The 14768-nt window shown below is 42.3% G+C and overlaps 1 protein-coding gene across 1 annotated transcript in view; it reads left to right on the top strand.

The window, feature by feature from the left end:
* Nucleotides 1-14768, top strand: part of EVA1A (eva-1 homolog A, regulator of programmed cell death) — a 205045-nt gene that overhangs the window by 75159 nt on the left and 115118 nt on the right. The window contains exon 4 of the mRNA XM_066314697.1: nucleotides 10816-10968. Within this exon, the coding sequence (XP_066170794.1) occupies nucleotides 10816-10968 (153 nt within the window). The remainder of the gene's footprint in view (nucleotides 1-10815; nucleotides 10969-14768) is intronic.

The raw sequence follows: 14768 nt of genomic DNA, 5'->3' as shown, positions 1-14768 counted from the left end.
ATCTCCTTCATCAGACGGGTTTATTGGTGGCAAGAGAAGTTCACTGCATTGTTTGCTGCATTGCTTTTTGGTGGGCTAGGCTTCCCCAAGCAGCGTGATGGAGCTGGGGATGTTTAATGGGCACATCCCTCTGGCCCAGCCACCGAGGCAACAGAACGAGCCTTTTGCCTCCTGCATTCATCAACTCTTTCTTGCTTATCTGTATTATTTCAAAAGTGTTAAGGTGGCGCAGGGAGTGGAAATTTATAAGGGCAATAAAACCTCAGGCAGCAACAACTGTGGTGATGAAAATGTGTGAATAAAGGAACATTGTAAATAACAGAGGACAGATCTATCAGCCCACACCTGGGGGGCCAGAGAAATGCTAATGCTAATGATTAATATTGTTTTAAGCTGTTGATGCACAGAGATTTTCAGAAGCTGTCAAATGGCCCTATTTCTGTAGTACATTAATCACTTGACTGTCACGAGGAGGGTTAACAGGAACATGGGATTCCAGTGTCAGCAAATGCAGAGATTGTTGTCAGTTTGTTTATAAATATGATTGCAATATTAATGCAATATATTAACTAATATAATAATTGGAAACACAATATAATAGCTAATGTAATTATATTGCACTATTTTTATTATAATCATAATTTCCTACCCCTGCAGAGAAGGGAACTGCTGCTGGACCTTGGAGAGACACAAAAAAAACCACAACAAAAAAACCCCCCAAAACAAACAAACAAACAAAACCCATTTCTTTTCAAACACCAGCAGTCAACCCCGACTGACATAATAAGGAATCAGTGAAAACCATGGTGTTTCTTACTATGTAGATATAAGGATTCCCTCTGCTGGATCAGGTCTCCATTATCCATATCTGAACAACTAAAGCAGACAATTTCTGAAATCTACCTAAATTGTGTAAGTGCTACAGCTGTGACTTTTACAGAGCTCTTTGCCCATTGTAATGTAAGTTTTCTGTGGGGTTGGGAAAAAACCCCCAACAAACCAGGGATGACAATACTGTTTTTAAGCCCTGTATTTTAAGTGAAGGACAAGGGGGGTTAGACCATGGTGTTTCAGTGCTGGGATAGGTGAATCAACAGCAGCGCCAGGAGGAGCTCCTCATGTTCCTCAGGAGATCCAGCCCATCCTTGGGCGCTGTGGGGCCTTAATGTGTGGACAGTGGAGGCTGTGTGGTGCCTGGTCCTCCAGGTGTCAGCAATGGCTTTGGCTGCTGGCAGGGGGAAAGAGATCTGAGAGTCTTCACAGAAGATCAAGGAGTACCTTTGGAGGGATTAGGTGGAATGCAAGGAAACCAAGTTGCAAGAAATGGAGCCCATAAATCTAAATCCCAGTGCAGTGCTACTGTGGAAGAGGTTTACAAGATCTGAATGACAGATTTCAAGATTTTTCTGGTGTACTGGTGAAGAACTGAGATGAAAAGAGTGTCCCAGAAACCATATTCTTCAAAGCAAACTGCGGGGCTGCAAAGGTTAACTTCTGTGGAAGTTTGGATCTGTTGTATTGACTCCACAGAATAAACTGTGAGTGTAGACTCTTCTTTCACAGAGCAGAGAAGTAAATTCATGCAGCACTTCTGCAGGAGGTTCTGTAGATGGAATTATTCAAGACTGAAAATATAGACCAATTGTTCTCCTCAAATAAATGTCTTTTAGAAAAAAAAAGAAAAAAAAAAAGAACAGAGAAGAGTAAATCTTCTCTGGGGTCTTGTCATGGTAATAAACTCTTTCCATTACTGTGCATTTCCTCATTATTTTTTCAATATCTGTTCTACACTTAGTTTTCAAATTAACTTCACATTTTTAATACAGGTATCTCCTGATATTTTCAGTGTTATCATACTAGTGGTGTATCAAGCTCTTCTCACCTACACACTGATTTTTTCTGACAACTTCAAAGGCACTGGAGGTTGTCACCTATTCATGTCGCTGCAAACTGTGACTTCTAAAACATCCATGATGAATTTTGGAAATTTGGTTACTGTATTTCTCCCAGATACATTTTTTTCCTTAGGTAAAGCCATTGAGAAAATACTGTGTATTTAATTATTTAGGACAGTAGTGAACTAGCTTTTAATCTAGTAGACTTCATTTTCCCATATTGTTTGCTCTAGGAAACCCAGTGGGTTATATGTAAAATATCAATCAGGTATCCTTTAAATGTTCCTGTGACAAAATTATTATTGCCATTATTTTAACATCTGGAGAAGACTGTTTTAATAATATAAGGCTAAGTTCTCCCTTTCAGCTATTTTAATTATAACTTTAATAGCAGTCCTCCAGATTTATACAATCACTGGAAGAGCAGAAGAAAACTGCTGTGAGCGGTGGTGCTAATGAAGTCTTTTTCCTTACATGTCTTTAAGCTACTTTTCCTTAGTGCATCTCTCCCATCTTTTCATTGGAGTACAAAGGCTGTGCTTCCCATGTTGCCTCCTATGGTGTGGCTAGTCCAGATTTAAGTCCATGATAACTGGCCAAGTTTACAGTTTACAGTTTACCAGCTGTTGGCTGGTTTACAGGTTGTAAATCCATGCTGGTTGACTGGTGGGACAGTACAACTATTACAACCAGCTTTGGCTCTCTTCTGATATTGGCTACCAGCTCTTAAAAAATGTACAGGGACTTCACTGCGTTTGTCATCTTGATGTTTCTGTCAAATTTTACTGAACTTTAGCCAGCAGGTCTTTGGAAGCAGGACTAAGAAATGGTGAGGCAGACAGAGGCTTAGGCAGCAGAGCATCAGTAAGTCATAGCTGCTTCAGAAAATCAGCCCAATTTCATTAATGGAAGAAATAGTAAGATAATTCAACTTGTCCTGGGCTCTCAGGTGTTATTTTTAACTCCCATCTCATTGTCTAGTGCACATATTTTGATTTTTTCCCTTTTTTGTACTCCTTAGATAACCAAATACCTCTCTTTGTCCATCAGGAAAGTGCAACTAGGTGCATCTGAACTCTGCTTTGGAAATGAAATGTAGCAGTTAATTTGCAGCACTGCCAGCCTTTTCACAGCAGAATATAAAAGGACAACTTCTTCAGACTAATGAAAGTGACAGTGGGGAGAGGTGCCTTTTAAACACTGCAAATTGGATGGGTGCATCAGGAGTGTAGTTTTAAAGGAATTTGACAAGGTCATTTGGAAAGAACAATCTTCTTACTTCTCGAAAGGGTTTCAGACCTCCAAAACTTGGCACTGTTGAGTTTTCAGGGTACTTTTGAAGTTGGCAGGCTGCCTATTTAATATAATTCTGGACTGTCATCCTAATTGTATCTTTCAGAGTTTCAGATTATCTCCTGTGGAAGTAAGTGGCGCACGCCAGGCTGCCGAGGGTGGCAAACTTCAGTTCTTAAAAATTAAATAAGACCATCTTCACAAAAATTTTCCCAAGGGAAAATTGAACTGAATGTTAAAAGTTATTTGCATGCAAATGTATGAATTTGTGACACTCAACTTTTTTCGATGCTCCAAATTAAAGGTAAAGTCCTTTTTAGATTCCTTTGAAATGAGGGAGTCACCACAGAGCCCACAGTAAAATGCTTGCGGGGGAGTGATAGCAAGGGCTGTACTCGAGGACTCTGGAGAACTTTGCTGTCCTGGAAAGGTTTTCTCTACCCAACCCTGCCTAAGGGAATGCTGACTGGATTGATATGGATTTATTCAAATCCTGATATGAACAGAAAGTTCTCATTAGTACCAGGTTCACATGCATTATGAGGAAGCTATGGAACTCAGAATATGAAGTGCATGTCATAAATAAAATTAGAAGAAGACAAAAAAAAAAGAGCCATAGCAATGTGAACTGGTCTAAATAGTAAGCTTTTGTTATTGGGAGAAACTTTTGATCTTTGTTGACTTGTCCCCTGACAGGATGAGGTGGAATGGCTTTAAACTACATATCTAATCTAAATCTACTCTTTAAAGGAGGGTAGATTCAGTCTGGATACCAGGAAGAAATCCTTCACGCTGAGTGTGTCGAGACACTGGCACAGGCTGCTTAGAGAAGCTGTGGCTGCCCCATTCCTGGAGGTGTTCAAGGCCAGATGGGACGGGGCTGTGAGCAACTTGGGATAGTTGAGTGTCCCTGCCCATGACAGGGGGTTGGGATGGGATGATCTTTAAGGTCCTTTCTAAGCCAAACCATTTTAGGAATCTATGAATCTGTGATTTACATTCAGGGTCTTGAAGGCCAGAACCTGCTTATATGTTTCAAAGCGCAAAGGAGGATAAAAAACTGAAATAATGAATGCTTGCTACAGATGAAAGATAAGTGAACATATAACATAGGAATAGAAGCACGGGGAAAAGTTTTGCAGTGGTGCATCAACTAGAAAATACTCTTTAGTACAATTGTCTTCTTCTCCACAGGGTGTAGTAGCAATGAATGCTGTCCAAGGCACCTTTGCTCTCGCTTCTTCGAAATGCACTCCCTTATTTTAATTCTGGGATGGACTTAGTTCTACTTAACCCTAAAAGTATTCTCTATATTTTACAGAAGCTCCTGGAAATCAGCTGACTGTGGAGAAAAAGAAAATATAAAAACAGGGGTCAGTTGTTACTAGGAAGGATACTGAATGGCTATCTCCAAGATGAGCTGTCCACGGGCAGTCCTGTGCACAGCACTCTTATTCAAGGATGCTGCTTAGAGGTGTCTGTCCTAGTGTTTAATAGGTTTCTTGTCTTGGAAACTCATTTTTCCAGCTCCCACAGAAGGGATGGAAACAGGTAGTCACTAAACTCATCTCTCACATGACTAACAGGATTGCTGGAACAACTTCCCCAAGGAAGTTGTGAAATCTCAATCTTTGCAGGTGTTAAAAACTTGAATGGATATGACCCTCAGCCACCTCCTGCTCTAGTTGACTCTGGTCTGAACATGGGGGTTGGCCCAGATATTCTCCAGAGGTGCTTTCTGTCCTCAGTGACTCAGTGAATTCTGGTCTGGAGTGACCACATCCACAGTAAAAAGTTCGAATTTCCATGGTTAACCCTTAATTTGGCTTCTCGCTTTAGGCTAACAAAATGTTGCTATGTGGTGGCTTTTGCAATGTAAGTATTCTGCTTAGACATGTACTGAAATCACCAAAATCTCACCACATGCGTTATCACCATCATTATTATTTGGGGATGTCTTCCAGTGTCTGTAAAAGTTTGTTGAATTTTAACTGGTGGCCAAAACGTTGTGTATTCCACTTGTACATCTCAGCTGTTCCACTTTACAATCAATCCATGGCTGACAGGTGCAGTAGGGCTGCTGGTGGGAAGAGTGACACGAAGCATTGGATGTACCTACCATTAACACAGTTCTTGTGGAGAGAGTGGCTGAGTGGGGAAGAGAGTTCTCCCTATGCCCTTCTTCAGAGACCAGCACAAACCAGCACACAGTAGTTAAATATAGTTGTTTGTCAGCTGAAGTGAATTAGGTGATGGTGGAATGGGTGGATATAATGAAGAGTTATGAGTTTCTAGGCAAGAAATGTTCTTTGTTTTGGGTGGCATGAAGAGGAAAATATTACAAAGTTGGGATGAATGTGAACAAGACAAAAATGGGATTAAAGAGAAATTACTGGCTAAGATGGTGTCCAGTTTGGTTCTGAAGTGACACCTTGAGTGCAGTCATGTTAATTTAACAGTTATAACCTAGATAAGAAAGTCTTCTATGGGAAATGATGCTGACCTGACAAGTAATTGGGAAAAAGCATCTCTGTTTCCTACAAATTCACTTTCTTTGCTCAGATCCTCAATTCTAAGATTTAAATCCTTTAGGATTTTGTGAAGAAAACAGATTTCTCTTTACATGTATTTCCAGCTCTTTGATCTGAGAAACAGGGTCAGCTATTATGCACTGATTAGGTGAAGTATGAATACTTAGATTAGCAAATTTCATAATTTTTTCCACAAGTTCTGTTCAAAAATATAATTTTAGGCAAGGTGAACCTCTGGCATTAATACATTTCATCCTTTTCTTAGAAGCAAAATCTCTTTAGGAGCTTTTATGTCTAAGGTCTCGCAGAGATTGAGGCAACTGACATTTAGTTTTGAGCTTCCAAATCATGCATTCAGAAAACTCTTGTGAGTTTTCATCATAAGTGAAAATGTTCTTAAGATATTTGATAAATGTAATTATTATTGGTCATACAGGTTAATATTATTGTACACATCCAATAATTATTAAAGGTCTTCTTACTGGCTTTACTGTTTGAGGGAGACCATTTTTCTATTAGAAACATTTATAATTTTTTCCTGTAATTGTCCGAGCTAAGTTACAATTGTGTCATATAATGACCTTTAAAAACGTGTCTAGAAAAGCCTGCAGCTGTTCCCTCCTTGGGTTCTCTCTACTGAGTTATATTTAAGCCAGTGTCTCTGAAACCAGGCAGTAATAAAAGGGATATTATCCTTAGCAAATATCTTAATCATGGTAAATCTCTGTTGCCCTACAAATGACTGCATGGGGGATTAGAGTGGAGTAAGCCATTTGCTGAATATCACTGCCACCTTTCCGAGGCCATTTAAGCGTGTTTAATTTTTCAGGGTGAAACATGAAACCTACTAGTACAAATGTTTGCATTTGGCCTGAATTATATCCAGGCTGTAACAGTTAGAGCAGGCTTAGGACCAGATTGTGAGTGATCTGTAGGAGGCCAGTTCTGCTTTGGAGAGTGAGAGAGAAAAATGCATTTTTGTTCCCAGTCCCAGCTCTCTTATGTCACTTTACGCTGCCTCGCTTCTTTTCAATATTTATGTAAGGCTATCATGGGGTGAAGTACCAGTAAATATATGGATGATGTTTAGCTCTGTATTTTTTAAATATCAGTTGCAGTCCTTACTGTCATCCAGTGCCTGAGAGTTGTGAATGTCTGGCTTGGGTTCATCCTGGCTAAAATGGAGGTGACAGTGCTCTGAAGTATAAAATACTTTCAGGGACTTGTGTCCTCCATAGCATCACTTTCTATGTGTTTGTGCAGATTTCTATCAGGTTGCCCAGAAACACTGGGACGACTCCTTTTCCTTTGGTGAAGCTTAAGGGAACCTTTTGGGAGACTGAAGTACCACTGTGCATTTCGTGCTTTCTTTTTACCTTTCTTTTAACATAGCAGTGTCTTCTCTCTGTGGCTGCCCAGGCAACTGCAGCCCTTGCCAGTTTGGACTCAGCCAGAGCTTTGGGAACTGGCAGCTCCAGGAGGTGTTTCCTGGGGCAGAATTCAGTGACTGTGAGATGACACCTATTTCAGGTGGCACAACCCTCTTATTTCCCACTGCAATGTACCAGGAACAACTCACCCACAAGCTCCCCTTGTTCCCAAGGAATGCACACCCAGGTTCACCTCCCCAGCCTGATTTCTTGAGCTTTCCATCAGGCAGCTTTCTCCATAAGCCCTGAGCACGACTTCCCAGAGTGGCTATGAGGGTAAGAACTGTGAGTGTGAGAGGCAGTGTTTTCTTCATAGGATCGTGGAATCATAGAACAGTTTGGGTTGGAAAGGACTTTGAAGAGCAACTAATTCCAGCCCACTTGCTATGTCAGGGACACAATCCACTATCCCAGGTTGCTCACAGCCCTGTCCAACCTGGCTGTGAACACTTCCAGAGATCAGGCAGGCACAGCTTCTCAGTTCCAGTCCTTCACTGCCCTCATAGTAAATAATTTCTTCCTAAGATCCAGTGTAAACCTGCCTTCCTCCAGCCATTGCCCCTTGTCCTTTCACTACATGTCCTTGTGAAAAGTCCCCCTCCAGCTCTCCTGTAGCCTCTTTAGGAACTGGAGCAAGTTGGTGTTGATTGTCTTATAACTGCTGGGCTGATCTTCAGCAAAGATGCAGAGGTCTGTCCATCCCAGTGTTCACTGTGCTCAATGCAATATTCTCTGTGATTAAATCCCAGGCAAGTTTCCAAATGACAAGCCCTGACTTTGGATGGTCAGCAGAATTTAATAAATATTCTAAGGACCTTAAATGAGACCATAGGATGTGTGGTTAAGCAGTTACACTTGTTAGTTGGGAGATGTAGCTAATAATAACCAAATTGAAAGAGGAAATTGAGTTAGAGTCTGTAAGAAATGTCACACTCACAGTGGACCCTCTCATTAGAGACTTCAAAATTATTCTTTTTCTAAACTGAGTCATATATTTAATTTCTCAACCACTTCAGTGAGACACAAGCATTCTTTTCTGTGACAGAGGTTTAACATATATTATGTATAGCTGTCCTATTGGAGAGTTTGTGTCAAGCTTTTAGCTTGAATCCGTGTTTTCTCCCTAAGGAAAAAATAAATTCTGTTAAATAGATAAAGTTTTATTATACTCTGTTAAGTTTTCCACTTTAGGAAAGTGGAAATAGGCAGATTAAAGCTTTGATTTAATTTCCCTCACAGAAGAAACAAAATTCCTATGGGAGACAATTATAGGTGAAGATGAAACCCCTTGGTGTGTTCAGTGTATCTTTCAGGGGCTTTCATGGTGACTGTGGAGGAAATACCTACATAGATAAAATGGACATAGAGCAATAGAACCATTTGGAATAGAAAAGCCCTATAAAATCACCATGTCCAACACTTAACCTGACCCTATCAAGTCCACCATTGGGTCTTCACAGATATATGAGGTCTTTCTCTCTTTACTTACTCTGCAGGTGCAAAGAGCTTCTATTTCTGATTTCTGCCACTGTTTCATGCACTCAGTGGTTGTGAGTTTACCCCTGTAGCTACTGCTGAGGGATGCCTGCTCTTTGCACAGACTGTCCCATGAAAGAGTGAGGCCTTAATTATATCTTAATCTAGAGAGGTGGATCACAAAGTGTTTTCACATTCACTAAATATTTTAGAGTTTGAAAGTTTCTCTGTAGGGGGATAAAAACTAGAAACATTCAGGGATTTTGGTAAAAAGGCTGCAGAGTGTGAAGGAAAATGGTGTACTGGAAGAGGGTCCAAGGGTAAACTTCTCAGCTGGACTGAAATTTCGGACCAGGGTTTTCACATTCCAGTTGATGCACTCATCACCAGGTAATTGGCTATTTTGAGGAGGCTATTTTTTGGCTTCAAGTAGGAATTTCCAAGCTGAGCATGAAAAGTCATTTTGTTCTCAGATGTTTCTTTTAAATCAGCATGCCTCTGTTTTGGCATAAATACATGCTTTTTCCATGCAGTTTATTCTAAGAAAAATCTAATGTAAGGTAGAAGTTAACCCTTCTTTGAACATGGATTAAACCAGATGACCTCCTGAGAACTCTTCCAACCTAAATTTTTCTATGATTCAGCTTGGAAAGATCACCCTTGATCTCGAATATGAAAATATGATTCTTGAACCTTAACTTACAATACTGTAAAAGATGTCACATGAAGTGCTGAATGCCATGGTCTAAAGATTTAAATATTAACTTATAAACTAATTATTAACTAGTGTTCACAGTTGCTGAGTAGTTTTATGCATATGGACTTTGCATATGTTCTCATATCTCTATATGTCTATATCTCTCTATCTCTATATACATATATAGATATAGATAGATATGTGTATGTGTGTGTGAGATATTAGACACAGAGAACCATGTAAGGGAAGGACAGAAATCATGTCTTTGCAGTAAGTGACACAGGGCCAGGGGCAGCCCCAGGCACTGGATCATGCCCTTGTTGCTCTATGGCACCACTTTGACCTGGTACAAATAGAGGCATTCAAGAGGAAATGACTGATCATGCTTGGGATTTAACCATGGGTCACAAACCCTTCCCATTTAGCAATCTGGATGCTGTTGTGGCTACATTTCAAATGGTAAATAGCATAAGGAAGTGGGAGGTCACCCTAAAGAGGCTGGGGATGTTGAGGTTTTATTCCTGGCTGTTTGAGTTTTTGTTCCTGCCCTGAGTTGCCTGGGGTGTCCACAGACATGCCACCTCAGTTTTTTAGTCTCTTCATGCTACTTCCATTTTCTTAGTCTCTTTCTTCACATGTATAAATATCTTGCTGTAAAAACTGTTTTCAAAACAGTTCTTGATTGCTGTGGTATGTTGGCAGGCACACACGGGAAGGGCCTATTCTAGGTTGGGACCTCTAGAGGTTCCCATACTCCAAATAATAATGGTAAAGACAAGGGAATGACACGTGATTTCTTATGAAATGACTGTCCAGTCTCCTTGAGAGATGTAAACTGAATGATTGTTCTGGGTCTACCAACTTCACAAGAGCAAGAGTGCTCATTTCAAAAAGGATTTGGGGACAATCTTTTGCATATCTGTGTTTGCAACAGGCAGGAGCAACTCCCATAATTATTAAATTTAGTATAACTTCTATTGGATCTGCCATGGAAGAATTGCTGTGAAAAAAAGCCATGGAGCATGATTATATTTGCATTTGAGCTGCTGTGATTGTAGAATAAATGCCTGGCACATAATGGGCTGCTTCATGAGTGAGACAGGTTCCTGAAGATGGGATTTTACCTTCCCTTGCCATATCACCATGTAGAAAACACTAAAATGCCATGCCTCTTCACTTATATTTCTGCAAAATTAAATTACAGGCTATTTAACAGAACTGGCATGTCCTGGGTTAAAATACATTCATTAAATATCTTGATAATGCCACAGAGGGAATGTGTAATGGGAGAGATCAGTGCTCCTGTAGCAAATGCAGTGCTCAGGGTGGGGTTGTGCTAAGGCTGGGATTGTGCTGGGAGCTGAGGTGCACCCCTGAGCCCAGAATTGCTGCTGCCTCTGCTGAGCTCACGCCATGGGGAGGTGAGAGGGTCCTGCCCTGCTGGGAGCCCACCTCTTGATCAGCTGAGTAATTAAGTGTTTGTTTGCTTCCAGATGAATACAAGAGTAAAGTAGCCTGTGAAGATGACAAGCTGAGGCTGAGCTGTAAGAAGAGCATGGTGATAGCCATCTACTCTGCTATCTTTGGGAGGACACAAGGAGGCAGCCTGGAGTGCCCATACCAAAGCCTGGGGATGCCCATGATTGGTAAGCTGGGGAATGGCTTGATGACACGCTGATGTGAGCAGGGTAATTCCATTTACTGTCATCACAGCAGAGCTGGCACAGATCCTGGTCAGAAAAACAGGACTGAGACATGACACCTGCCATGGCGGTGCTCCTGATGGTGTGGTACCTTGTCAGCCAGTGGTGAGCTTCAGCATGAGCATCAAACTGAGGTGCAGCAACATGTTCTAGCTGAGTTCCCAAGCCACAGGCTTTTCACAGATTCACCTGATTATATGATTGAAGGTGCTTGAATTTCTTGTTCAATTTTCTGTCTTTGTGGTCGTTCATCCACCATGCCTGTAATATAGAGGAGGTGGATATTATCTGGGGATGTGGTGTGCCATCTGCAGCCACTGAAGCCTTGACATTGCCTTTAAACTTTTACTGAAGTTAAAGTAAGGGAGCAAATTGAAAAAGCAAGTTGTTAAGTTTCATCATGTTATGGTTGGCTTGCACTACCTTCAAGTATCTCTTTTACTCTCAGACTATCAGAGTCTCTTACAGTCATGAGTTAAAGATAAATAATTGAAAAATACTCACTAGAACTGTCTGTTCTTAAGCCTGTATAAAATGACTTTGAATATTTTAGGCTGTGGCAGAGAAAGCAACAGTCACAGTACAAAATCCCATGCTCAGCACTCATCATAATTCTTCTCTGCAGGGCTGAGAGGGAATTAACTGGTTTCCCAAAGGAATTGCCTCCAGAAAGGGAAAGGCTTCAGAGGAGACTGCACAGGGAACCTTGATCTGGTGCAGTTGCCTGTGCTGGGATCTGTTCAGCTGTATCTGAGGTTCTTTGGCTTCACAGCTGCTAATCCATTGCTCTTAAGGAGTTAAATGCTATTCAGATGGAAGCATGTCAAGTGAGTGCTTGGAAACACAATAGGCAAATGATGGGTGTCAGTAGAAACCCACAGGTGGAATGAGGCCAGTCAGGTTATTTGTGCAGCATGGCAAGTGTCTTACTTCTGTAGCTGTGTAAATCTGAGCACTTGCAGCACAGCTGAGTTGTGCAGGGTCTCCTGAGGTGACCAGTGCTCCTGGATGTGCTCCTGTAATCCCCCAGTTGCCAGGTAGTAGAAGCCAAAACAGATGTGTGTGGCAGGTTAGCCTGGACCTCTTTGGTGTGGTGTTTGGGATGGGCTGAGTCTGTGCACTGGGTACTGTGGTGGTTGGGCTGCTGGGTGAGATCTTGCCAAGTCAGTGAAACAGGATGTGTTTCTGGAGCAGACTGAGTACCCCACTCCATTGTCCCTGCTGAGAGGAACAGGCACTTGCCAGTGACGAGGTACCAGCACAGGGACCTGCTCTTCAGTGTCAGCATGAAGCAAAACTCTATGTGAAGCCACAAAGGGTAAAGTTTTACTCTTCTTTGCTCTGCTGCAAAGTCAAGAAACTTGTACTAGCTGAGAGCAGGGTATGTGGGACCAGAAAACAGGACAGGAGGCACAAACAGGGAAAACAAGCAGTGGGGTCTGGCAGCAGAGCTGCACGTGCCATAGGATCTCCAGCACCTGTACGCCCTGCTGGCCTTGTGAGCTCTACAAATTGGGATGTTTGCCCAAGGAAATGAGGTGTCAGATCCTAGAGTGCAGCACACAGTCTGCTGCTGGGATGAGGCCGAGCCTTCCTCAAGTGTCAGCTCCTAAATGAGACTGCTTACATGAGCAGGCCCAGTACAAGACAGTGTAATGCCAAGTCAGGGATGGGAATGCTGAGGAAACTTTACACTAAAATCCAGCTCAAGGTTTTAAGCTGTGAACTGATGCTAAAAATGACTGAGTTGTTGGACAGAGGCAAATATCCACATGTTTGGAATTGCTGGGGTCTCAAGTACCTTAAGTCAGTCTGGTGCTCCCGGGGTGCTGTGGGAGTCGTATGTCCTGCCTGCATCAGAGCAAAGGGAGCCTGGGAATGGTGTCTGGAACGTCTGCTGGCTGCGTGCCCTGCAGGGCTGGGGAGGAGATGTGAGGAGCTCACCATGGAGCAGTGGCTTCCCCAGGCTTTCCCAGCCATTTGGGCACTGTGTGTGTAGCCTACTATGTGTGTAGGGTGAAACACAAACTATAGCTGTTGATGTTTCCTACCATGCTGAAATCCTGACCGAAGTGTGGGGGCAGGGATGAGCTTAACTAAAAGAAAATTGGGGGGTGAGTAGATGGTTATCACCAATTCACCATGCTCCAGCCCTGATATGCCAATCATGTTTGGGAGTGCTTGTTCAGGTTTCTTTAGCTACAGCTCATTGATCCCCTTGGCATGAGGCAGTCTCTGCTTATCAGGACCTTCTCCTCCTTTACCTGTGTGAGCTGACCCAGTGGGGCAGAGCTCTGGTGCTGCAGGAATGGGAAGGTGAGCTGTGGCTGTAGTTTGCGCTTCTCTTGGTCCCACAGGAGAAACTGGTTTATGATCCTCCTCCAACCCAAATCAACAAAAAGCTGATTCACTGCACATTCACACTGTGCTTCCCCGTGGCATCCTGCAAACCTCCCATTCCTGTCCCCAGTTACAGCAGTGACAGGAGTGGGTTGTGCTCCCAGCTGCCACGAGTGACTATGGGAGCAGCACTCAGGTGCCCCAGCCTGCTTCAGAAACTGCTCTTCTCATGGCCTGCCTAGCCCAGCAGGCAGCTCTGTTCCTTCACAAGCAGGTGGAAACATCACAATTTATAAATCAAAGCTTCTGCTAGCTGGAGAACATTTCCCTGCACGTTTCCACAGCCCTGCAATGTGGGGAGGGCTGCTCCATGGCAGCCTTTGATCCCAGACATTCACAACAAGCTGATGGTACAAACATGACCGTATGAATTTGCAGCAACATCCACTTCCAGCTATGTTCTGTACATGGGAGATTTATTCTGTTTGAATTTCATGGGACTGATGATTTGTATCAAGTCTGAGCCTTGGCAAAGTGCACTTTGATGGGAAGTAGGCCCTGCATAAGTTCACAGTGATTATTTATATCCACACAACCTGAACTACTTGGTGAGTGGAGAAGTCATACTTACCCCCAAAGTGGTGAAGATTATATTTTCTTCCTCTCCTAATGAAAAACAACTCAGAAAACTTGATTCCATTTTACTTTCTATGGACAAAATGCACATTTGGATTGAATTTAGAAATATACAGCTTCTACAGGTGATGCTTTTAAAGAACTGAGGTCTAAGATGGGAGGACAGGTGGCCTAACAGAGCAGTGCATATGTAAGGTAAAGCAATTCAATTTGTGTCATTTTTGCCTTGAAAAACACGATCTTGTACTCCTGTAGAAGTGCTGAATTTCTAACAGTGAATTCCCTGGATTCTACATTAAGCGCTCAGCTGGTTTCTGGGGTATCCCAGTGTTGCAGTCCTTTTAACCCAGCTATTGCTGTGCTGCTTTTGGGTGATGAAAGATCCCCAAGTCACCCTTCAAATGCCATGCCATGCCATACACATGCTTTCTCTTTATATAATGTCTGTGTGAATGTGTTTAGCATCTGTGAAGAGAAAGTTATGGTGGAGACTCCATCCTATTGCTGTCATGTTGAAGTGAAAAATCTGTCAAGATCCTCTTTTAACTGTAAACATGCTGGAACTTATGTCTCTGATAGTAATGGGAAACCCCTGCAAACAGCTGGAGCCCTCCTTGAATGCCTTGGGAACTCTAAAAAGCTCCTAAAAGAATTTGACCTTATTTGTAACTCTCTTAATAAAGCCTCCACTTTGCTGCCAGCATGTGCAGAGAGCATACACAGAGCATGGGGAGGTCTCTGGGGAAAGGGCTATTTACAAGCAATGA

Source organism: Sylvia atricapilla, chromosome 3 (genome assembly GCF_009819655.1).
Source record: "Sylvia atricapilla isolate bSylAtr1 chromosome 3, bSylAtr1.pri, whole genome shotgun sequence".
In the NCBI taxonomy this organism is placed as follows: domain Eukaryota; kingdom Metazoa; phylum Chordata; class Aves; order Passeriformes; family Sylviidae; genus Sylvia; species Sylvia atricapilla.
This window is presented reverse-complemented; position numbering and strand designations above follow the sequence as displayed.